The following is a 27,188-nucleotide window of genomic DNA, read 5'->3' as shown; positions in this document are numbered from 1 at the left end:
CTACAATCTCTCACACACATGTATATACAACTCCAATTCCAAAAAAGTTGGGACACTGTAAAACAAATAAAAATAGAATGTGAAGATTTGCAAATCATGGAAACCCTATATTTCATTGAAAATAGTACAAAGACAACACGTCAAATCTTGAAACTGAGAATTGTTATTGTTTTTTTTGGTTTTGTTTTTTAAAGCATCTGCTTATTTTGAATTTGATGCCAGCAACACTTTCAGAAAACTTAGGACAGGGCAACAAAAGACTGAAAAAGTTGTGTAATGCTAAAAAAACAAACAAAAAAAACCCCTCATTTGGTTAATTGGCACCAGGTCAGTAACATGATTGGGTATAAAAAGAGCATCCCAGAGAGGCTGAATCTCTCAGAAGTAAAGATGGGGAGGAGTTCACCACTCTGTCAAAGACTGCATGGGCAAACAGTGCAATAATTTAAGAATAACATTCCTTAATGTAAAATTGCAAAGAATTTGGGGATCACATCAAAGAATCAAGAATTTGGGGATAATATCAAAATATTCAGAAAATCTCTGTATGCAAGAGACAAGGCTGAAAACAGACATTGGATGCCTGTGATCTTCAGGCCCTCAGCCAACACTGCATTAAAAGCAAACACGTGTCTGTAGTGGAAAATCATTGCATGGGCTCAGGAACACTTCAGAAAACCATCGTCTGTGAAAACAGTTAATTACTGCATCCACAAATGCAAGTTAAAACCATATAACAATTTCCAGAAACACCACCACCTTCTCTGGGCCTGAGCTCTTTTACGATGGACTGAGGTGAAGTGGAAAATTGTCCCGAGGTCTGACGAATCAAAAGTAGAAATTCTTTTTAGAAATCATGGACACCATGTCCTCCAGGCTAAAGAGGAGAGGTACCATCTGGCATGTTATCAGTGCACAGTTCAAAAGCCTGTGATGGTATGAGGGTGCATTAGTGCACATGATATGGGTTGCTTGGACATCTGGGAAGGCATTATTAATGCTGAATGATTCTCACACACACACACACACACACACACACACACACCTTTCAGAGCAATATGCTGCCATCCAGACAAAATCTTTTTTTCAGGTAAGGCCTTCCTTCTTTCAGCAAGACAATGCCAAACCGCTTCCAGCACATATTAAAACTACATGGCTCCGTAGTAAAGGAGTCCAGGTGCTAAACTGTCCAGATCTGTCTCCCATTTAAAACATTTGGTGCATTATGAAGCGCAAAGTATGACAAAAGAGACCCCCAACTGTTGAGCAACTGAAATTGTATGTCAGGCAAGAATGAGATAACATTCCCCTTTCAAAAATCGAGTGTAGCGTAGTTCTGGCAGGCCATGAAGTCAAGTTCAGCCCTCAAGCCCAGCTACATCAGCTGACTGCAGCCAATCTCAAGCTAGCCCACATCAGCTCTCAGCTCAGCTGATTCCCTTCTATGCATTCTATTGGCAAATCTCTCACAGAGCACCTTATTTAAGCTGCCTTAACCTGCCTACATTTGCTGCTTCCCCTGCAAGCCATTTTGCAAGCAAGCACGATTTCCATTCACTGGAGCTCTCGTTTGGCAAGTAGAAGTCTTCTGCTCCCATGATTAATGAATGGCCTGCGCCCAAGCTCCTGGAAATCATGTTGTTAACTACCATTGCGGCTCCAGTTAGAGCTTCCCTTGAGGAACTGTTTGTGTTGTTGTGGGGGGCATCTGCATTGAGCCCCAGGTTACAGATGTTATCAGCTCCTCTGCTTCTAGGGAAGCTGTCGAAGATGAAAACACTGCCGCACCTCCGCACATTCCAAGCTCCGGGCACTCCGCCACCCAAGAAAGCGCATGTCTAAGCCCCAGCAGCCGCACCTGTGGACCCGAATAACTCCTAGTTAGCTTTGTCCAGCGTCACTTGCCACCATGAACTCCAGAATCCAAGCCCTGGAGTCTGGTTGGCTCCCTCTACAAGTTTGTGTTACATCCTCCATACTCCCAAATTAGCCTTGGGGTCAGCTCCTGCATCGCAGAACGATGATGTCACCACCCAACTACTCAATTTGATAACTCACATTAACCGTATAAGAGAGTTCCCCGTAAATATTTTGGGGGGAGAAAAAAAAGGTCTAATAATTGATTTATCTGCTCTTCATAATGATGAAACTCATTGTATCAACAAAAAATTGATAACTTCAACAAAACAGACCTCATGTTAAAACTATAATGATTTTCCTGGTTAGACGGTTATACTTGTGACTGTATAAGACACCATTATAGAAGCAAATTATTTATAATCATGCTATCTGTTATCATTCAAATGAGGATGGGTTCCCTTTTGAGTCTGATTCCTCTCAAGGATTCTTCCTCATGTTGCGTGAGGGAGTTTTTCCTTGCCACCGTCACCACAGGCTTGCTCATGAGGGATAAATTAAGGATAAAATTAGCTCATGTTTAAAGTCTTTAATTTTCTATCAAGCTGCTTTGCAACAGTGACTATTAAAAACACTATAAATAATAAACTGATTTGACTGTAGAATTTCTAGGCATCTCCTTAGACAGCAACCAGATGCAAGCATCACTGCCTCTCAAAAATCAAATGATTTCAGAGAGGTCATGAGAAGTGCAGGATAATTACGCAATGTGCATTATTCCCTTGGGACACTCCTTTGTATCCAGGCTTTTGACCTCTCTAAATCTGTAGAGAACTCCATGATAGGGTGAGCTTGGATACGGGCTGCAGATCGGAACACTGGTTCTGGTCGCCTTCTGTTGGGTAAATGGAACGGTATCTCATTCTTCTATAATGAAAACCTGTAATCTCTGGAATTTGTTGATGCATGGCTAAAAGAATTGTCAGCTAACACTTCTTCCACTGCTCTAATGGAATCTACCCAATCGTGTAGCTTGTCTTCTGTGGGGTAAACACTGGTCAAGAAGCAAATCCTGTTTTTGTGACAATGAGGCAGCAGCTGTAAACATCATTAACAAGGGTGCTCCTCAGTTTCGTTATTAATAGATTTATGACACGCCTCACATGGTCCTTCACATAGGATAATTTCATTGTTTGAATAGCCCATATTCCAGGCTTGAACAACAAGTGCTGATTCTTGTCCCACTTTGAATTTCCAAATTTCACCAACTGTGCCCAGAGGCAGCACCATCCAGCCTGACCTGCCCCGTTCATTCAAACTGTGCTAGATTAAATAATAAATGTTATTGCATAGTTGCTCAAGCTGTCTCTATAAACTTACTTGCTATACTACCCCAACAGCAATATGTGAAGCTTCACCTCGCCTCACCATATTTCATTCATATGATTCTATGTTTCATTTCATCTAACATAGAGGACCTTATTTAAGCTGCTTTAACCTGCCTACCTTTGCTGCTTGCTCTGCAAGCCATTTTGCAACCCACCTCCACCCCAACTCATTCCCTTTCATGCTGTCTGACTTTAATCAGTGTCAACACCCCATAACCTACAATTTTGGAGATGTGTTGACCCAGTCATCAAATCATTGCATTTGGCCCTTGTCAAAGGCAAGGCAAGGCAAGTTTATTTATATAGCACATTTCATACACAGTGGCAGTTCAATGTGCTTTACAGAAGTAAAAGCAGAACAGTAAACAATAGAAAATAAAATTACATAAAATAATTGGGGAAGAAAAATAATAAGAATTAAACAATAGTAGAAATAAAATAATAAAATGAAATAAAGTTCAAAAAAGGAATCAGCCTCGAGATTAATTATTATGGGTTTAACTCAAAGTGCGCTCTTCCCGTGGCTCTTCCACGAGGATCACCAAAAATCGTCCCGCAGACAAAATCTACGAGGATCACCAAATAAAATCGTCCCGCAGACAAAATCTACGAGGATCACCAAAAATCGTCCCGCAGACAAAATCTATGAGGATCACATAAAGCGCGCTCTTCCCGTGGCTCTTCCACGAGGATCACCAAAAATCGTCCCGCAGACACAAAGAGGCCAAGATCCCTAATCCATGCATTTTCGTTGGTGCTGCCCTCCCTGCTTTAGCCGTTCCATGCAGGCACATGGAAGGGCAGGGATCTACTCTCCCTGCCTCAAGGCTTTCCATGTAGGAACATGGAACGGCAGGGAGGTTCCATATTCTGACCTTAAATCAATGTCTTCTCTGTGGTCATTGATGCCTGCTCTGTTCTGTGACCTCTGGGTGGGTGGGGGAGTGTGCTGCAGCTCTCCCTGCTTTATCCTTTCCATGTAGGCACATGGTAGGGCAGGGAGGTGTGCTCTCCCTGCCCCAAGGCTTTCCATGTCTACACGTGAAAGGGTAGGGAGGTCCCAGAACAGAGCCACCCACCATATACAACTCGTTGCAAATACTGCAATGTAAATAACGTTCCTTGACAAAAGTGGTTCTGACAGAACTACAGCAATTGGTCTCCTCAGTTCCCAAATGTTTACAGAGTGTTGTTAAAAGTAGGGGTGATGCAACACAGTCGTAAACATACCCCTGTTCCAACTTTTTTGAAATGTGTTGCTGACATCAAATTTTGAATGACCATATAATTTTCAAAAAACAATAAAATTTCTCAGTTTACACAGTGTCCCAAAGTTTTTGGAATTAGTATTTTTTTAAACAAACACACACACACACACACAGTGCAGTGTTTGGGCTCTGACATTTGTCCTCACCAACATGATCGAAACCAGCAAAGAGGTTTGCGCTTCATTTTAAATTTCCAAAGCAGTCATGTGATTGAGTGCAGAATGAAGCTTCAGATGTCATTGATCATGAGTTTAAGATGGAACGAAGTAAGCCTTGACACTGTGCTTCAGAATGCATTGTACCCCCTCCTCCATCCAGGGCCGGAGCTCCTAGACAGAGCAGCTGTGAGAGCTGGCTATATTGTTACATATCATTTACTGGATGCTTTGCAACATGGTAGCATTAACATTAGGAGGAGGGGATATTTGTGGCAAATCTTATTTTTCAGTTTGAACAATGTATTTTGGAATTTAATGGAAACTACAATGTAGTTACACTGTAAGGAACACCTGTACACGTACTCATTTATGCAATTATCTGATCAGCTGATCGTGTGGCATGTGGGTTCAGGTAATGTTTACATCAACCATAAGAATGTGGAAAAAATGCGATCTCAATTATTTTGACCATGGCATGATTGTTGGTGCCAGATGGATTGGTCTGATTATTTCTGTCAGCCAATAACAAAAAGCTGAGGCTGCAGTAGGCACAGGCTCACCAAAACTGGACAGCTGAAGACTGAAAAATGTGGTCTGGTCTGATGAATCTCAATTTCTGCTGAGGTACACAGATGGTAGGGTCAGAATTTGGTGCCAACAGCATGGACCCAACCTGCCTGGTGTCAACAGTCCCGCCTCGTGGAAGTAGCATAATGGTATGGGGAATGTCTTCTTTGCACATTCTGGGCTTGTTAATACCAATCAATCATTGCTTGTATGCCACAGACTATTTGAGTATTGTTGCTGACCATGTGCATCCCTTTATGGCCATAATTTACCCATATACTAATGTCTGCTTCCAGAATGATAATGCACCATATCACAAAGCAAAAGTGGTCTTCGACTGGTTTCATGAACATGACAATTTCAGTGTTCTTCCATGGCTCAGTCACTGGATCTGAATCCAACAGAACACCTTTGGGATGTGGAATAACAGGAGATTTGCAGCATGAAAATGCACCTGAAAAATCTGTTGCAATTATGTGATGCAATCATGTCAACATGGACCAGAATCTCAAAGGAATGTTTCATCATGTGGAATCCATGCGATGAAGAATTGAGGCTGTTTTGAGAGCAAAGAGAGTATTAGTTTTATGTTCCTAATAAAGTGTTCCACCAGTGTATATGGTCTGTTGTGATATTTCTAGCTTGCAATCCCCAATTAATTTTGAGCAGAATAATGGTGAATAATTGTGATTTCCATATTCACACTTGGGTTTCTAGATTGAAACACTACCACAAACACTTTTATATGATATACAGTGCTCAGCGTAAATGAGTACACCCCCTTTGAAAAGTAACATTTTAAGCAATATCTCAATGAACACAATTTCCAAAATGTTGAAAAGACAAAGTTTAATATAACATCTGTTTAACTTATAACATGAAAGTAAGGTTAATAATATAAACTTAGATGACGCATTTTTCAGTTTTACTCAAATTAGGGTGGTGCAAAAATTAGTACATCCCACAACAAAAGCTACTACATCTACTTTGTATGGCCTCCATGATTTTAAATGACAGCACCAAGTCTTCTAGGCATGGAATGAACAAGTTGGCAACATTTTGCAACATCAATCTTTTTCCATTCTTCAACGATGACCTCTTTTAGTGACTGGATGCTGGATGGAGAGTGATGCTCAACTTGTCTCTTCAGAATTCCCCAAAGAAAATAATTTCTTTACAGTCAGAATACTGTAGCAAAAGTGGTACAAAAATTTAAGAAAGATGGAACTACAACCATCTCACAAAGACGTCCAGGTCGTCCACGGAAGTTAACACCTCAACAGGAGTGTCTTCTGATGAGAAGGGTTGAAGAAAATCGGCATGCAAGTTCACTGCAGTTATATAAAGAAGTAGAAAGCCAAACTGGGGTGACTATTTCCTGTGACACAATACGGCGTACACTGCAGAGGAATGGCATGCATGGATGCCGTCCACGAAAGAAACCTCTCCTAAAGCCCAGGCACAAAAAAGCCCACCTAGAGTTTGCCAGGGCCCATGCTGACAAAGATGAAGACTACTGGGACTCTATACTCTGGAGTGATGAGACCAAGATAAATGTTTTTGGAACTGATGGCTTCAAAACTGTATGGCGTCGCAAAGGTGAGGAATACAAAGAAAAATGCATGGTGCCTACAGTGAAACATGGTGGTGGCAGTGTCCTTATGTGGGGCTACATGAGTGCTGCTGGTGTTGGGGAGCTGCATTTCATTGATGGCATCATGAATTCACAAATGTATTGCTCTATACTGAAAGAGGAGGTGCTACCATCACTCCTTGCCCTTGGTCATTGTGCACTTTTCCAACATGACAATGATCACACATCTAAGGTAGGGTTGCCACCTGTGTCTGACAAAAAAACCTTGACATATCGAGGACCTGACATACCACGGCCCACCTGCATTACAAAAACGTCCCTTACATATCTGACTGATGCGACAGAATTATGTTTTATGCATATTGTAACAATCAATATATAAAAGAGGGAAGCCAGCAACAACCAAACTATTTATTTCGAAATAATCATACATAATAAAAAAAACTGCAGTCAAATAGAAGAATGTCTAGGTGAGATAATTCATATAATGTGAGTATATGGATGCAATGCGTCAGTATGCTGAGAGAGTGAAGTAGAAGACAGAGAAAGAGAAGGTGCCAGTGGGAGAGAGAATCAAAGTGCCAACAGAGAAAGTGCCTCAACAAGTAGTGACCTAAGGAGAGAGAGAGAGAGAGAGAGAGAGAGAGAGAAAAAGCCATTTTATAACCAAACCTCTCACCAGGTGTGTCCCTGTCCCATTAACCAATTAGCCTGAGCCAGGCCAGCACGGCCAGTGCACTGACTAGTCCAGGCCTGTAGGAGGCACAGCTGGGCGTAACAATATCCATATGCACATTTTGTCCATACACACTGAATATTTAAAAAATCAAGTATTCTCATGAGAGGAAACAGCTTACCTGATTGCTCAGATGGCATGTGCTCTACTTGTGCTTGCCTGGTCTACCTCTTGCCTAATCACATGAGTAGAGGGATGACATTAGAGTTGCCTTAAGAATACTCTGGCCTCACATAACCACTTATACTTAATGCATCAGTCAGATAGGCCTTCTGGATGTAATCATTATCTTACCTGGTCTTCCATTTATATTTTGTGTTTCCCTTTGCTGCAGCTATCAGTGACCTCTGTTCTTCAATGAATGTCTTGAATTCAGGGCATGGTATTTTGAAATTCAATCTGACTTGAAGCTCAGCCTTCACCATTGCAACTGACAGTCTGTTTCTCTTATCAGACCAAACATCTTCCATATGACTGAAAACTCGCTCTGCAAAGGCATTGCTCACAGGTATTGAAAAAACAAAAGCAACTTCTTTCAACAGTTCAGTTGCCTTGCTGAAAAAAAAGGCCCACTTTCTATCTGGTGTTAGGTCTTTTGGAATGGTGTCTCACACCTCATTCAGGATGACCACATCACTGTACAGCTTGTCTTCATCAACATCCAGGGCAAGTTTCTCCACTAAAAGATCCAACTCAGACCACAGGAGTGATTGTCCTCCTTTAAGGCTGAGACAGGCAATATGTGCAATTATCTGATCATTGAAATCAAATTTGTCCTCAAGATATTGCACTGCTTTTTCCAAAAATCTGTCTACCAGGCTTTTGAACTTCTCCTGTTGTAGAGGTAGAAGTTTCCTGAGTGCTTGCTTTGCTTTACTGCCATAGGTCTTTGCGTCTTACAATCAGCTGACTGCGCAAATGGTTCATCACAGAGTGCACATCAATAACAGTTGCACTGTTACTCTCTAATATTCTAATAGATGAGTCAAATTCTTGCATCACATTGTGCATGAATGCCAGGACACATTCAGCAACAGTACCATCCACATTCTCTGCATCAGTTGCACCACACACAAATGCCCAGATGATACTTGGGCAGTCCTCCTGTCCTAGAGACACAAAATAAGACTTTAGGGCTGGCCAACTCTCCAAAATCCTCTGAATTGCTGGCAGCAAAAGCAGCCACCATGTGGGGACATGTCTCAGAATGTCCTTATATTTTGTATTTGTAAATTCACAGAAGTCCTTAAGCAATTCCACTTTTTTAGCAGAACAACTGAATTCACTATACACCCTCAGCACAAAGGCCTCCACATCACACTCTCCAGCAGTGAAGATGCGATTTGCTGTTTTCACAGTGTTGTTAATGATATGACACTTGCAAATGCCCTTCAGAATATGTGGATTAGCTGCTTTGAGTTTCTGAAAGACAGATTTGTGCCGCCCATAATTAACTGATGCATTATCTGCACCATAGGCGCTGATTTGGCTGATTGAAAGCCCATTGCTCTCAGTAATAGTGACTATCTGCTTGAATATGGCCTCACTAGACTCGTCAGGGTTGTCATAGAATTCTAACAAGCCATACTTGACACCTTCAGAGGCACTGAAATACTGGACTGTGTAGGGAAACAATTTTGTATAGCCAGAGTTGGAAGCATCAGAACATACTGCAAAGTAGTGTGCTCTCTTCAACTCTTCTGCTAGTCTTTGCTGACTAAATGGTGCCAACACATTTTTGACTAAGGGCCTCTGCATGCTCTTGCGACAAGGCTTTTGCAGATAGCTTTTCGCAGACAGTTGTAATTTATTGTTGAGCGGGGAGTAATAGGCATGCGCGATGTTATTCACCGCCACAACACAAGGGGGCGCGAAGTCACGAAATCGCTAGGAGTAGTTGGTGGGTGTGGTTAGTGGAGTGTTTATCCTCTGGTTACTTATAATGACTAGAACTGGAGTCGTATAGATGTACGTACTTCCACACTTCCTCGATCAACCGCTCTTCGTGCTGCTCCATCTTTGCTCGTGTTTTTAAAAATGGCGGTAGTGAAAACAAACCAAACCGGGAAAGTAGGGAAGCGGAAGTGCGTGCACAGCAGATGTAGAGTGGACCAATCAGAGCCCTCGTCTGCGACGCTGTCTGCGAGGCTTCTGCGGTGGTCACAATTTTTGGGAGGTGCGCGCAGAGCGTCTGCGAAGGGGGGGGGCTACGCAGACGCCATCTGCGAGGACTGCATTGTCAGCATAAATTGGCCTTCAGGCGTCACTTTTAGTTCTGCCACAGGACATCTTTGTTGCAATGTCGGAGTCACTAAATATTTTAGCACTGACTTTGTTGCCACAATCGTCTGACAGGTAGCTATGACCATGTCGCACACCATGATAAGTGGCTGTTAATTCAGCGACAGTAACTTTGTCTGCTGAGCTTTTGGTTATCATAAATGATGAAATTGCCCTCGTTTGTTTCGTAACCTGAACGCGACTCTGATGTTTTTTGGTTTTGGCATGGTCATCTAAAGCAGTTTTCCCTTCATGCTTAACGATAATCTTTACTGAGCAAAGGGAACACGTAGCAGAATGTGGATCGCCTGGGGTGGGTTTTAGCCATGAGTAATTTACATTTTTCATCCAGTCATTATTAAAACAAGTGTAACGTTTCATTTTCTTTTTAACCGGCCTGTCAGTCCCCGTAGTACCATCATCCTCAGTCGTCTCTCCTCCCATGATGTCAACGATATTTAGAAGAACCTGATTTGCGATTTGACTCCGCTTTCCGCTTCCCAACCTCCAGCACGCCTCAGTTTAATTGATGAGCGAGCGAGATAGCTATGCTACGTCACACCCCCCACCTGCCCTGTCAGTGGCCGTACATGCAGCCTGGCACAAGAGAGACTGAGAGTGAGCACAATGAGATGCAACACATATTTGGAGTGCATGGACATGCAGGAAAACATATTAGATGATCAGGAATGTTCATGTTGACATAGCCCATTAAAAACCGGGACATTTCGTGTCCCGGGAGAATTAAAAAAAATCCGGGACAGGCTACAAAAAAGAAGGACAATCCCGGGAAAACCGGGACAGGTGGCAACCCTGATCTAAGGCCACTGTTGGATTTCTGAAGAAGAATAGGATGAAGTGATTCAATGGCCAAGTATGTCTCCTGATCTGAACCCAATCGAACACCTATGGGGAATTCTGAAGAGACAAGTTGAGCATCACTCTCCACCTAGCACCCAGTCACTAAAAGAGGTCATTGTTGAAGAATGGAAAAAGATTGATGTTGCAAAATGTCGCCAACTTGTTCATTCCATGCCTAGAAGACTTGGTGCTGTCATTTAAAATCATGGAGGCCATACAAAGTACTAGATGTAGTAGTTTTTGTTGTGGGGTGTACTCATTTTTGCACCACCCTAATCTGAGTAAAACTGAAAAATGTGTAATCTAAGTTTATACTATTAACCTTACTTTCACGTTATAAGTTAAACAGATGTTACATTAAACTTTGTCTTTTCAACATTTTAGAAATTGTTTGTGTTCATTGAGATATTGTTTAAAATGTTACTTTTCAAAGGGGGTGTACTCATTTAAGCTGAGCACTGTACATAATGACAACCCCATTTCATTACAATATCTAAAAAAGACTGCATCTGAGAGTGGTTCTCTTGTTAGTCCAATGTGTTTATCTGCCACGATCTTTGTTACTCTACATTTTTTCTCTACATGAAGTTAGTTTAAAATGTGTCATGATGTGTGCAGCCATAGCAGAGTAGGTGGTATGTAAAATAAACAGACATAACCTTTGCTTCAACTGCACACAGTATAACAGAAAGGAAACATATTCTATTTATGTGTATGTATTTCAATAAACCTTATTTGAATTATTGCTTTATGTTATTCAGTGGGAATGATTATTATTGTCTCTTGTTACTTTGTCAGTTTGATTTTGAGGAAAAATCCTGTTTGAATAAAATTATTGGTGTCTTTTTAATTTCATGCTGTATCACAAAAATATAGGCTGCTAACACAGAATAGGTATCAGTGCTAACATTTTTATATTGGTCAAGCTCTATTATAAAACAGAAAAAACGCTGTTTACAGCAGTCATCTGATTAAAACAGACATTTTCACCCAAGTAACTGGAGATAATAATAGTAATAATAATAATAAAAGTTAAACATGTAATTTGCAAGACTCACTGAATGCTTCACCACATCTGCCCAGTCAGGAGCCACAAAGTATTCTACGTTTGCATCTAGCCATCGAGAGAGCTCCTTAATGGCTGGGGCCATTGCACCACCCAGCTATGAGGAGTGGTAATTAAGCATTAAAAAAAAGTGCTCTCACATTGTTTATATAATTTTCAATTTTGAAAAAATAAAGTATGTACGGTTCTTACCCTGCGACCTGTGTTCCTGTGTACTACTGGGACTCTCTCCTCACCAGTCAGGGAATTCACATCCAACTTGGTAGGGTCTTTACAACGATGCCTCCTCTGCTTTGGACGGTCAGCAAAACTGTGCAACATGCTTGCATTTTGAGACTAAAAAATGATGAGGAAATTAGAACAAGAATGATTTCACCTCCTGGGCTTTCTTTTTGGCCAAATATCTCCTCAGTTTAAGTTAATTTATCTGGAGGTAGTTACAAAAAAAACTTGAGCTGTGTAAATATTCACTGAAGTTTTTTAAAGTAATTCAAACATGTAAATGCTAATAAGGGTGACATTACATAAATTAATGGTATTTGTTGTTTTACCCCTCTACTTCAGTATAATCTACTGCATTATAATTGTGATTTATATTCATTCATTCATTCATTCATTCATTTATAACCAAGTTTTAAATAGTAATTGCAAATATACAGTCCCCTCTGGCACTATTGGCAAGGCTAATTTTTTTTCTCCTTACAATAACTAGCACCCACTGATATCACCAAACTGTTGCATTTTTCTTTTCCAGAATTGTCCCACAGATTCATCTTTCAGTTGTTGTTTGTTCTGAGGGGTTTTCTCCTCCAGTCTCCTCTTTAGGAAGTAAAATGCATGATCAATTGGGTTAAGGTCTGGTGAATGACTTGGCCACTTTCCCCCTCTTGATTAAGTCCTTTGTTATGCCGGCAGTGTGTTTTGTGTCACTCACTACGTTTACATGCACATAGAGAGAATCGAATTTCTGCCGTTGCTCGACTGAAATCGAAGTTCAAAATGCCATGTATACACCTTAATTCGGCTGAAATTGAACCGAACTTGATTTCTCGGAATCGAGCTACACGACCTAGATTATGCGATTTCTGCCGAGCTACATTAGTGCATGTATACCCTATCGAGCTAGTTGTCGAGCTACTTCCGGAAGTGACGAGTGACGAGACCACAAGCAGGAAACACAACAGCCTCGGTCGGCATGACAACGAATCATGACAACGGCATGAATCTTTTCTTTTTGTGGCATTGTTTGCACTGTTAAAATTTAGCTCACTTACTGTATCACCAAATACATCTGTACAGCTGTTGCATAGCTGTGAATTGTGTACATAAACAAGTCATTGTATTTGTGTGTGTGTGTGTGTGTGTGTGTGTGTGTGTGTATATATATATGTCCAACATCTGAAGAATGTCAATAAAAACAAAACAATTGAACTTGTGTGTTTATTAAGACATAAGTTAAATTGTAAGCAAAAAAAAATATTTTTTTGTAAGCAAAAAATGGACTTTAGAAAAATATTATTGTGCAAAATAAGTTGTCTTACAAAACAGTGGTCTGCGCCGGACAGTTTGTAGCCATAGTCTGTTAGAGCAAGCCTAACAGCTTGAGCACGGAACTGCTAGTGTTGCCAGATTGGGGGTTTTAAGTGCATTTTAGCGGATTTGAACATGTTTTGGGCTGGAAAACGTCAGCAGTATCTGGCAACACTATAGCTCTTCTTCATGACGACAACCGGAAGTGTACCAACACGATGGGGCGTGTAGCGCCACGTGTGGCTCGGGTGCACAATGCACCTTGCACAATAGCCCGATTTCACTTGTGCATGTAGGATTGGATTTCTCTGGCACCCCTGCTGGGACCCTTTGCTCGATTACTGACAGCAGCTCGATTTGGACGTGCATGTAAACGTAGTCACTGTCTTGCTGAATGATGAAGTTCTTCCCAATTTCAGTGAACAGACTTCTCTGTAAATTGGCAGAGAGAATGTTTCCATAGATTTCTGAATTAATTCTGGTGCTACCATTGTGAGTTACATCATCAACAAAAATTAATAAGCCTGTTCCAGAAGTGGTCATGCAAGACCAATCCATGATACTACCTCTATTGTGCTTGACTGATGGTCTTGTATGTTTTGTAGCATGAGTAGATCCTTTTTTTCTCTACACTTTGGCCTTTCCATCACTTTGGCAGAGGCTAATCTTAGTTCTAGAAGTTTGATAATCTGAATTCCAATTTGCCTTCCAATTGTTACTGCTGATGAGTGGATTATATTTTGTCACATGGCATCTATATTCCTGTTCTCAAAGTATTCTTCAATGGGAAATTGTGATACCTTCACTCTTGCCCCGTGGAGGTCGTTGGTGATGTCAATGAGCTGTTTTGGGATTTTTCTTCACAGGCCTCATGATGTTTCTGTCATCAACTGCTGCTGTTTTCCGTGACTGAAATGTTCTATGTCTGGCTATTTTTCAGGACATTCCAAATTATTGTATTGGCTGTACCCAAAGATTGGGCAATGGCTCTGATCAATTTTCCCTCTTTTCCCAGCTTCAAAATGGCTTGTTTTTCTCCCATACACAGCTTTTTCATGTCGGTTTATCCTTTTTAAAAACTAACACTGTCTTCACAGACAAAACCCAGGGCTCAAACCAAGAGTAGACTTTCACACCTTTTAAGTATTTTAAATACAGTTGTGTTCAAAAGTTTACATACACAGACATGAATGTCATCATGGACACAAATGTCATAGCAATATTTGGCTTTAAATGATTTTGCTTAACTCTTCTTTTTCTGGGGAAGAATGATTCTACAACATACATCTTTAATAGGAAGCAAACCCAATAGTTTGTTGCACAAGTATTAATTTATTTTGGGTTTTCTGAAATCAACACAGTCAAAATTATACATACATGGTTGAAAATGTATGCACAGCACACCTAATATTTGGTTAAATGCCCCTTAGCAAGTTTCACTTTCACCAGATGCTTTTGGTAGCCATCAGTAAGCTTCTGGTAGAATTCTGGTTGGATATTGGACACTCTTCTTGGCAGAATTGGAAGAGTTCAAATAAATTTGTGTGTTTCCTGACACAGACATGACTTTAAGCAGTCCACATTTTGAAAGGGCTGAGGTCAGGACTTGTTTTAAGGTTAATGTTAGCCTGCTGTATCCATTCCACAACCAGCTGTGATGTGTGTTTGGGGTCACTATTCTGTTTGAAACTTGGATACAATTGGGCGTTCTATCATCTAGCTGATGGCTTGAGATTATGCTGAAAATTTCTGAGGTTCTTCATGAGTTGATCCACTTTGTGCAGTGCATCAGTTCCACTGGCAGCAAAACAGCCCTAGAGCATGATGCTACCACCATTATGCTTCTGTACCTCTCATTACTGTGGCCAAGCAACTCAATCTTTGTCTCATCTGACCATAAAACTTTCCTCAAGAAGGCTTTTTCTTTGTCCATGTGGTCAGCTGCAAACTTTAGTTGAGTTTGAAGATGTCAGTTTTGGAGCAGGGGCTTTCTTCTTGGACAGCAGGCCCTCAGTACATTGCGAAGTAAAACTGGCTTGATTGTAGACAGTGTTCCAGCAGCTTCCAGTTCATGGCAGACCTGGGTTATTTCTGGCCATCCAAACCCATTTCATCTCAGCTGAGGGTGATAGTTTTGGTCTTCTTCCAGTAAAGTGGCTTGGCAGTGTCTACACCTTTCAATAATTGTACTTCTGTACAGTTGTTTGAACTGGTGATTTTGGAATCTGCACTTGTTTAAATTTATGATCTTCTTTCTCAGATCTGCACTGAGCTCCTTGGACTTTTCAATTGTACTGTGTGTTGATTAGTCCAATGAGTGCTGTCAAATAACCTATGTTGGCACAGAGAAGCTACCAGCTATCATCAATCATAGTCACTAACATGAAGTTAAGAGGCCTTGGCAAGTTAAAAGACATTCAGCACCACTGAATTAATAATCTAAGTGTGTGTATGTATATTTTTGACCCTGTATGTATGTATAATTTTTACCTGTGTTGCTTTCAGTAAACTCAAAATAATTTCAAACTTGTGCACCAAATTCTTTTTTCTATTCTATTTTCTATGGGGGTATAAAGGGATCGCTGGAGGAGTAGTATGTTTCCTGGATGGCCTATAATACTTTGGTGTCCCAGGCTGGTCTCCCCATATCCAGCATTATGTGATGCACAATATACAGCCAATTCATCATCAGCAATATGCATCTAGCCTCTCACATGAAGACCGTTCACAGTGGCTCTCTGCGCTACCTCTAGTTTTGCAGAACATGGTGAATCTAGGGGAGACAACCCCGAAAAAAATTCCACCAAGCTGGTGGTATTTTGTGAAACAATAATGAATATGCATAATTTAGAACATGACAATAACGTAAAGGGAGCCTGGATCACAGGAAAGGAACCCTTGTCCGGCAGAGATGGTGTTTATTGTCAGGCACATCTAGGTCGTCAACCTGCAACTGGCAAGCAGTATTATAGTGAAGTCACCTCTTCCTGCTATCATGTGCATCATTTCAAAAAAGCCAAAGAACCCAGCTTGTCCTGTACTTCTGAGAACAGACCAAATTTTGTTGTCAGATCAATAAATACTTTAACTTGTAAGGATGAAATGAAACTCTTTCAGATTGTCTGGCAATGCAAGATGTTGAGACAGGACCTTACTTTCATCCAAGAAACCCATATGACCGGTACTCAGACTGTACATCTTTAAGAGAACAAAATTGCAAAATGGTCATATATTAATTTGGGTTTCCAAAGGAAAGTAGCTGCAGGAGTTGGCATTGTACTATCTCCTAATACCAAACTCCTTGAGAGTGAAGTAGCCCTGGAGGGAAGGATTCTGGTTGCAAGATTGATGGTGAAGGGTACAAAAATAACAGCAATCTGTGCATATGCTCCTACAGATGCTAGTGCTGACCCTAGTAAAGACCTTTTTACCATCTCCTAGATGGCACCATCAAGACCATGAAGAAGAAACACCCCAGTTTTAAGATGGGTGGCGATATGAATGCCACTATTGGTAATGACTCCATAGGGTCTTGGAAGTGCCTCAGCCCTAACAATGATGACCTTACCACAAATAGAAACAGTAGATGTCTCCTGGCACTATGTGAAAACAACAATCTGTTCATCATGAACTCAATGTTCCCAGCAAAAGCCATACATACCGCTACATGGTACATGAAGACTGGCTTTAAGAAGAGGACCGATCATATCCTCACCGAAGAGTATGTTAAAAAGAGATCAAGCCAGTGCCGTGTCTATTGCCAGACCAGTATCCTGTTTGAGTCTGACCACCGAATGGTGGTACTATTCTCCAGATTACCAACCAAGGCTGAACGAAAAGAACTTCGTCGTCGATGCACACCAACAGCTAAGAAAAACCGCCTAAACTGGAGGTTACTAGTCCAGGATAAACAAGTTGCAGATGAACTCAGTCATGTATCTGAACAAACTCTGGTGAGTTCCGCAGAAATGGTGAACACCTCAGATGTAGACAAGATTGAAAGAAACATCGTTGACTCCCTCGGCAAGGCAGCTGATGAAACAGTGCCTCAAAAGTCCACCGCTAAATTAGAGTGGACAAAAGACAAATTTCTTTCGCTTATTAACAAATGAAGTACCTGCAAAGATGCTCTCAGACTCAAAGAATTGAAATGTGACATCAAAGAACTGTCCAGAAAACTGAAAACTGATTTCTATACTAGGAAAGCAAATGCACTTAATTTTATGAGTAAAGCAAAAGATGCTGAAGAGGAGTTCAAAATACTGAAAGATTACAGTGCTATCAAGAAAATGCAACAACTCCTTATACCACCCAAGAAACTCAAAAATCATTTTAGCGAGCATTTCAACAGCCCTTTTACCAATCTGCCCGATGAAGTTAACAACCCCCAAGACCACCCATATATATTACTGATGAATGAATGCCGCTCAGGTGGCACTGATGAAGGTCCTCCTTCGATGAAGGAAATGAAAAAGACTGAAGAGCCTAAAAAATGGTAAATGTTTGGGGTCTGACAGATTGGTTGCTGACCAAATCAAGTATAACTCCTCAGTGAAGCTGGTTTCCCTGTTGTACGCCCTGATGGCTCTTATTTGGTCAACTTTCACTGTACCCAAGTTGTGGCTTTATTCTTTAATCGCATGCCTGTACAAGAGTAAAGGAGATAAGCTGGACCCAAGCAACTATCGTGGACTCTCTATCACTGCCATGCGCTCCAAAATTTTTGTTGCGATAATAGTTGAGTGGTTGAGACCAATCTATAAAATATTTCTTCTGGCAACTGTTTGGCTTTAGAGCAAACAAGTCCACCAGTGTGATTTTTGTTGTGAAGAATGTCATTGACTATCACGAGGGTAAACTTTTCTGCTGTTTTACTGATTTAAAAGCAGCTTATGACTGGATTGACTGAGATGCTCTTTTTTCAAGATCTTAGAAATATGTACTGGAGTGAAAACGCTTATCAAGTTGCTGAAATATATTTACAGCGAGACGGCGGCAGAAATCAAGCACTCAACATCAGCCTTTGAAACAATTTCTGGCTGCAGACAGGGAGGCCTTGAATCCCCATGTATCTTCATTATCTTCCTCACCTTCGTTCTGAGGTGTATCCTTGACCGGATCAATCGAGAACTCCCTGACCCTGGTGTCCTCAAAATATGAGATTCCATTTACTTGTACCAATAGAAGTCAACAAAAGCCTTGCAGTGGAGAGACCCGCCTCATCCAAGTCAGCTATGCAGATGACATTGTCATCTTCTGTAAAAGTATATTTGAACTGGAAAACATGCTGAGAGTATTTGATGAGGAGTTCATTAGGTTTAGGCTAACAATCTCGGCAGCCAAAACAATGAATGTGTTTTAATGTTCCCCTCAGAGAAAAAAGCAATGAGCTCTCATATTGAAATGAAAGATGTGTCTATCGAGAATGTTACTAGCTTCACTTATCTTAGTCATACCACATCAAATGAGGAAGGCCATTCAGCATTTACCATCCAGGCATCGCTTCAGCTCATAAAAAGCGGAATGGGGACTTCCGGCTGAGCAATGTAGGGGAAGGTCACGCTGTGGGATAGCTCTCGCATTTTCTCCAACGTATGCGCACTATTTCGACATTTACCCTCTTTTTCACATTGTTGATCAGTCAAAGAAGTTAATTCGTCTATTTTCTGAACCGAATCGGCTGATATGTGATGCCGAAGAAGAAGCAGCAACAGTTACAAGAAGCCTCCTCTCCAGCTCAGGTAGCAACAATGGCTAATGCGGAGGACTCGCTAACCCTCACTAGCCTCGTACAAGAACTGGATAAACACAGGGCAAGCTTGATGGCAGAACTAAATAAGAACCTCTCTGCGTCGCTGGAGACCTCCCTCATGCTTATACGGACATCGCTTGAAACCATCAGTGCCGTACTGGACTCCCACAGCCAAAAGATAATGACTATTGAGGACACGCTAACCGCCCACAGTGACGAGTTAATCGAGCTAACTACTAGCTGGAGAAAGCTAACGTGTCGCTAGCATCTAAAACAGAGGATCTCGAGAATCGCTGCAGACGGCAAAACCTGAGAATCGTCGGCTTGCCCGAGGGGCTGGAGGGAGGCTCACCGGTGGAATTCATCTCACGGTTTCTTCAGACAGTTATCGGAAATGACATCTTCCCTGAACCACCAGAGCTAGACAGGGCACACCGTACACTCGCCCCAAAGCCCGCGGGCAGGACAACGTCCCCGAGCCATCCTGGTCAGATTCCTCCGGTATCAGGACAAGGAACGTGTGCTCCGCTGGGCAAGGTTGCAGAGGGATGACATCAAGTTTAATGGTAACAAGATCGTTTTTCCCCGACATGAGTGCGAGTCTGGCCAAGCAACGAGCGACATTCAGGGACATTAAAGCTAAGCTTTATGCTGCTGGAATCGCTTTTTCCTTGCGCTACCCAGCTCGTCTTTGCATCACTATCAATGGCAGCAAACATCTCTTTGATACTCCAGCTGCAGCAGAAGGATTCTATGAAAAGATTAAAGGGAACTCTCCAACCAGTAGGGAAGAACAAGGTTAACAGATGCCAACCAGCTGAAAGGTTTGAATATACTAACACTAAACAGGGTGGGTGATAGCTGGCGCTGAGCTCACATAATTAATCTGCCTGACTCATGTTTTGCATTATTAAAAGTTAAAGGAGACTTCTGTGTTTAAGTACTCTGAAAATGTTTTAGTGAATTTGGGTAAATGTAGAGTGAAGTTTAACTTTACATGATGTTTTATTATAGTTTGCACATGTAATGTATGCATTCAATATTGGGAGCAAATTCCTGCTGTTTCTTATGTTAGATAAAGGGACACACTCAATTACACTTCTGACAATGGAGTAGTGTTGTAGACCTGCTGCTCGCTTCAACCGAAGGACGAGCATAGGCTTTGGAAACACCAGCAGACTGTTCTAATGCTGCTGAGTGTTTTGTTTCTCTGTTTTTCTTTTTGGGTTGGGAAATATGGGGGGTATGTTGGTCATACTCTTGGAATACAAAGGTCGTGAGTACCCACTGTTTTGAGTACAGCTGGCTTCATATACTTCTTTTTATTTGGTTACATTTTTCTCAAGGGTCATTTGGTAGGCCTATATATGAGTGAAGAGATTACTTCTAATAAGACAGATAAGCTTCAAGTTAAATTCATTTCATGGAATGTGAGAGGATTAAATGGCCTTGTTAAGAGAGCAAAAGTTTTTCAACATCTTAAACTCCTCAGTGTTGACATCGTCTTCCTCCAGGAAACCCACCTCAAGATAAATGATCATACAAGGCTCCGACGACCATGGGTAGGACAGGTATTCCACTCAGTACTTGACTCAAAGGCCAGAGGGGCAGCTATTTTGATTTCGAAAAAGATTCAGTTCATACCAGAAAGCATAGTACCTGACTGTAATGGACGCTTCATCATGGTCTCGGGCAGACTGTTTCACTTACCTGTTATATTAATTTGTGTCTATGCTCCTAATTTTGATGACAGTCAGTTCATGACCACATTTTATCTTCATTTCCTAATATGGATACGCATTATTTGATTTTAGGAGGAGACCTAAATTGTGTAATGAACACTCAGCTAGATCGCTCAGGCCCTAGAGTGACCAGTTTATCAAAAATGGCGACAATACTGCAATCTTTCATGGTAGATTATGGAAGCTGTGACCCCTGGAGATCCTTACATAAAGATACTAGAGTCTATTCCTTTTATTGTCACGTGCACCATGCCTACTCAAGGATAGATTTTTTTTTTTATTGATAAAGTACTATTACCATCTGTACGTTATTGAATACTCAGCGATAGTCATATCAGACCACTCCCCGGTCTTACTAGATTTCAGATTTGACTCCCCTTCAGCAGGAACTCCACAATGGAGACTCAATACATCGCTGTTGTCTAGTGATGCTTTTTGCTCTTCCATAAAAGAAGCTATTGAAAACTTTCTATGTTTTAACTGCTCAGAAGATGTTAGTTCATCGCTACTTTGGGAAAGCCTCAAAGCTACAATCAGAGGACAAATAATTTCTTATTCCTCTCATTCTAATAAGCTGCGCAAAAAGAAGCAAATTGACATAATGGATGAACTATTCGAATGTGATAGGCAATATGCAATAAATCCCACCACAGAGCTGTACCAACAAAAAGTTAACCTCCAAACTCAGTTTGATCTCTCTTTAACAGGAAAGGCTGAATATACTACACTAAGATCTAAAGGCAGGTGGTATGAATATGGCGACAAGGCTAGCCGGCTGCTGGCTCTCCAGCTCAAACACCAAGCAGCATCACGACACATTCTCCAAATCAACACTCAGTCAACTGGTCTTACAACATCTCCTCTGGAGATCAATGCAGGGTTTAAATTATTTTATTCCAATCTATACACTTCTGAGCCCCCTTCAACGGATTTGAACATGAATTTTTTTTGATAGCATAGAAATACCCACTATAGATACAGCAACACGGTCATCACTAAATCAGCCAATAACTGTAGAGGAAATACTTAGCAGCATTGGGGAAATGAATAATTCTAAAACACCAGGGCCTGACGGGCTGCTATCTGAATTTTACAAAAAATTCTCCACTCAACTAGCCCCGTTATTACTAGATATGTTTAATCATTCCCTGTCTATAGGAACTTTACCAAAAACTTTAACAGAGGCGACTATTTCCATTATTCTTAAGAAAGATAAGAACCCTGCTGAATGTAGTTCCTATCGATCAATATCACTTTTAAATGTGGACGTGAAAATACTAGCAAAAATTTTGGCGAAAAGATTGGAAACATGTCTCCCTTCAATAATCTCTGAAGACCAAACTGGCTTCATCAGAGCTCGTCAGTTATCCTCAAATGTCAGACGGCTATTAAATATTATCTCTTCCCCGTCCAATGAAATAAAGCCTGAAATAGTGCTCTCATTGGACGCAGAAAAAGCCTTTGACAGGGTGGAATGGGGGTATTTATTTAAGGTACTAGGAAAATTTGGATTCGGAGAAAACTTCACTGCATGGATGTGCCTTCTTTATAAATCACCCCTTGCCCGTGTTAACACAAACAGGCAATATTCATCATATTTTCCCTTGTCCCGTGGTACCCGTCAAGCTAGGGCGTAATTTTGGGTAGGGACGCTAGGGACGTGTCCCTACCAATATTCAGCTGCTACTGTGTAATCACGATCAATAAAACCGATGTCCTAACCTGAGCAATGATTATATGGCACACAAAGGGTTAAATGTATGACACTGCTAATAATCCCCCCCTCTAACGTAGATATACATTCTCTGATTAGCTACCTGTTTCTCGCTAACTTACATGGCTGGCTATCCCAGCTGTCACTCCATCTGCTGTAAAAGCAGCACACTTCCCACAGCAGCCGTGACTACCCGCCCATCAACCCCACGTATCTCACACGTACACACCTGACCTACCCCACGCACCCCCCACTCTCCGTCAGCCTACAAATTGAGCTGGACTTCGATGTCCATGCATGCTTGCCCTACAACTCGCATGCTGACTTGAGTATCATGGATGACGGCCCCCCTCCCAAGAAACGAGATATTCATTCATTCTTCTTCAAAGTCAAGAATGTAAGTGCAGGGTTTCCGTCGAGCTTTAAAAACTCAACAAAATCCTTTTGATGTATGGAAACCCTTCATAAAAGTATTGCTGCGGCTCCTTAGGCAGGTTTAGCAACGTGACAGGATGTATCAGAGCTAGGCTACTGCATAGCTGCAGAGAAAAGGAATGCTGGAGCAATGTAACTTGGTGTTAGATAATATCCTCGATGAATGAATGTTAAATTTATAGTCCTAATGGTTTTACAGAATGTAAGTAGTCAGATGTAGGCTACTGCATGGCTATGCAGATGTGCGACTTGCATTTCAGAATCAACAGCGTGACAGCCGCTGAGTCTGCTGCGTTCACCGTTTTACAGAGACCTTTTTCTACTACTACTAGGCTAGGCACAACAAATCCATGGTCCTTTACTGCCATTTACATTACGTTACATTTAGCTGACACTTTTATCCTTTTACTGTTACTATTTTGGTACAGGGTATTGGTTACAGTCCCTGGAGCAATGTTGGGTTAGGTGCCTTGCTCAAGGGCACTTCAGCCATGGATGGAGATGTAGGGAGAGGTAAGGGTGGGATTTGAACCTGCAACCCTGGGATCCAAAGACCAACTCCCTAACCATTAGACCACGGCTGCCCTCGTTAACCTATAAGATCTGCATGACATGAAATTATGATTGCTAATGGAAAAAAAAACCATCTTTCGGAAGCTCTGCCTTGGATCACTTTTGTGTCCCCACCAATGTCAAAATCAAAGTTACTCCCTTGCTGTCAAGGCTGCCCACTGTCGCAGTTACTTTTTGCTCTTGCTATTGAGCCACTAGCCATACGGTTGAGATCTTCTGCACATCTGCAAGGTGTTAAACGGGGAAACATTGAGCACCGTGTCTCCCTGTATGCAGATGATCTATTAATTTACATAACAGACCCTGTTACGTGTGCCAATAATTTAATACAGATACTAGATGATTTTGGTGCATTTTCAGGTTACAAAATCAACCTCCAAAAAACTGTCTGTTTCCCAATTAACTCCAAAGCCAAAACACTCATGCAGGGACAAATTCCTTGTAATTTCTCTCCAGAAAGTTTTCAATATCTAGGGATCAACATCACCCACTCTTTTAAGGGCTTGCATAAAAATAACAATGACAAATTACTAAATGAAGTCAAAACTGACCTACAGAAGTGGTCCAAGTGGCCGCTGTCATTAGCAGGCAGAGTGCAATGCACAAAGATGAATATCTTGCCAAGATTTTTGTTTTTTTTTTCCAATGTTTACCTCTCTTCCTGACAAAAACATTCTTTAAAAAACTTGATCAAGTTATTCTTTCATTTGTGTGGGCAGGCAGGGTAGCCAGGATTAATAAAAGCACCCTACAGACAGCAAGGGAGGAGGGTGGGCTGGGCCTACCTAACTTTATGTTATATTACTGGGCAGCAAATATACAAAAGATACCCAATTGGCGGTATGAAAGTGAGTTGGATTGGTGTAAAATGGAGTCCCTCTCCTGCCACACCTCTTCACTTGTGGCTCTGACATGCTCCCCTTTGCCACTTTCAGTTTCAAATTATACCTTAAATCCTGTAATCTTGTCAACTTTGAAAATATGGACACAGTTTCGCAAACATCTCAAGCTAAACAATCTTGTCCTTCTAGGTCCGTTATGCAATAATCATATTTTTTTTACCTTCTAAACTTGACTCCGCATTTACAATTTGGAAGGAGAAAGGTATATCATTCCGAGACCTGTTTTTAAAGGGTACATTTGTTGATTTTGAGAGTCTATCCCATAAGCATGACTTGCCCCGGACCAACTTCTTTCGCTACCTCCAGGTTCACAGTTTTATTAAAGATCATTGCAGTACTTTTCCACGTTTACCAGCAGATTTACCTAAAATTCTTGACAAACCAGAAACTTGGATAAAAATGATATCAAAGCTGTACACAATTATTCTCCAGACTAGCCTCTCTCCACAGATTACAGCAAAACAGGGGTGGGAAAAAGAGCTTGGAATCCAACTCCAGGATCCTTGGTGGGAGAGAGCCAAATTACAAGTGAATAGCTCCTCATCCTGTGCCTGTCTTAACTTAATACAATTCAAAGTACTGCATAGAATGCATTTCAGCAAAGCAAAACTGGCAAAGATTTTTCCTGGCAATAGTGAAGCTTGCAATAGATGTGCCTTTGTCCCAGCTGACTGAGCACATACTTTCTGGTCATGCTCGAAGCTAACAGGGTTCTGGAAGAGCTTTTTCAAGATCATGTCAGAGGTTCTAGGTGTAGCTATCACTCCCTGTCCGCTCATTGCTATTTTTGGAGTTCCCTCAAATTATTCAGAATTTAGTAAGCAGACATTAAATATTTTAGCATTTGCCTCTCTGATTGTCCGCAGGTGTATCCTTCTACACTGGAAGTTGCCTAAACCCCCAGCAGAACAATCTTGGCAGACTGACCTAATGTCATTCCTTAAATTAGAAAAAATCAAATTTTCACTCCGAGGGTCAACTGAGAAATTCTATACTACATGGCAGCCTCTTATCTCATATTTCGATAATGTAGCTACAACTCATACGGTGTAGGAGTGAACAACACATTTTATTTATCTGTCCAGCTGTGCTCTTACATCAATATGAATGTGCAAATGTAAGGTGGCTGATGAGATTTTCTGTTTGAAAAGGGAAGACCAACTGGGGTGGGGGGTGGGATAAGGTTTTGTATGTTTTCTACTTGTTTGTTTGTTTGTTTTTATTTGGGAAAAAATCACGCATCTATTTGTAAAGGTTATGTAACATGATGTGTTTCAATAAACAGATTTTAAAATAAAATAAATAAAAAGCGGAATGAGTTAAAAACTGTACTCATGGACCATCGGATACAGCTGTCCACGCGCGTGAAGTTTCTAAGTGCTTGTGTGCGTAGTCATTTCACCTACAGTACCCAAGCATGTAATCTTAATGCCTTGCAGCTGGCAAAATTGGAATCCACATGGATGAATTTTCTTAGAAAACTTGTCCACAATGGTTTCGATGGTGTCAATGCCCCACCATCAAGATGAAGAGGCAACTGTAAAACCCCATTTATCAAAGAAGACAATGCAGACTGGCACTACAAATATGCCAACAACTCTCCCTCACCCACTCCTCACCAATCCATAACTTCTACCTGTCTCAACACCTGAAGTATACTGCCCATATAACTAGACTTCCTAACTCTGCCCTCCAGAAGCAAATTCTGTTCCAATCTAACAATAAGCTGTACACTCACACTATCTGGAAAAGCTACAAAAAAAAAAAAAAAGACCACTCACTGGACTTGCAGCAATGCAACTACAAAGAGAAATGCAGTGCAAGTCAAGTTTCCTGCCTTTGTTGGAGCATTTAATCCTGGGTACCCAACTCACTGAAGCAGTGGAAGGAGAAAAATGATGATTAAGGATACGTGTCGTACAATCATTCTGTCATAGGAAAAGGCCAATTCAAAGAAATCATTGAAAGCCCAATACTGCCAAGATATTCATGCACATGTATGTAAACTTGTATTTTTTTTAATCACTTGAAAAATTAGTGGGTTCAAAAAATGGTGTCATGTTCTAATTTGTTTAACACATCTCGATATAAATGTCAGGAAATGAAAGCTGAACATCTCATATTCATCTTTTGAGCTCAAATGTCTTATAGCAACACAAACCCAAATGTCTATGTGTATAGCAAAAACATGGCCTTGAAAGAATTGACCTTACTATTCCAATACTTTTGGAGATGACTAAGTCTATGTTAACCCTCCAATTTTATGGAACCTTAGATAAATAGCAGCTATTCCAACTAGAAGATCCTAACAAAGCTGGTTTCCAATGGATACAACTATTTAATTGTTACAAAATTAACAGAAGTCCATGTCTGGTTATTTAAAAATTAACTATTCAATTGTTACAAAATTAACAGAAGTCTATGTCTGTTGAATGCAAAATACATTCCACTCATTTGCATACGATTATCCTATTTATATTTTCCCCCATTTAGATCCTCCGTTCCAACCAGATGTTTTTGGCAGTATGTAGGTAGGCTAGCAGATTGTGAGATATCAAGCTACATGCATCAACCATATGATACTAGTGGCTGCAATTTTGGAGAGAATATATATGGCTAATAGTTGCTATCTACTTTTTCCTTTTTCAAGATAAGCACCACAGATACCACAGTCTCACCTTTTTGTTTTCTATTACCTCACAAGATGAAAGTTTAAAAGTCTAAGTTCAAAGCTAAACTAGATAAAGTTGGCATGAAATGAAAAT

The 27,188-nt window shown here is 41.0% G+C and overlaps 1 protein-coding gene across 21 annotated transcripts in view; it reads right to left on the bottom strand.

Moving 5' to 3' along the window:
* Positions 1–27,188, bottom strand: part of chd6 (chromodomain helicase DNA binding protein 6) — a 379,195-nt gene that overhangs the window by 8,832 nt on the left and 343,175 nt on the right. For 18 of the 21 annotated variants that reach the window (XM_060919167.1, XM_060919164.1, XM_060919158.1 and 15 more), the window contains 2 exons: positions 11,968–12,111; positions 11,768–11,872 (listed from right to left, as the gene is read on the bottom strand). The exons of 2 other annotated variants lie outside the window; for them this stretch is intronic. In XM_060919167.1, the coding sequence (XP_060775150.1) occupies positions 11,768–11,872; positions 11,968–12,111 (249 nt within the window). Of the gene's footprint in view, positions 1–7,689; positions 7,744–11,767; positions 11,873–11,967; positions 12,112–27,188 lie in introns of all 21 variants that reach the window. One more of the 21 variants, XM_060919179.1, reaches the window with a different exon arrangement.

This window comes from Neoarius graeffei, chromosome 4 (assembly GCF_027579695.1).
Source record: "Neoarius graeffei isolate fNeoGra1 chromosome 4, fNeoGra1.pri, whole genome shotgun sequence".
NCBI classification, from domain to species: domain Eukaryota; kingdom Metazoa; phylum Chordata; class Actinopteri; order Siluriformes; family Ariidae; genus Neoarius; species Neoarius graeffei.
The sequence above is the reverse complement of the archived record's forward strand: the minus strand, read 5'-3'. Positions and strand labels throughout refer to the sequence as shown.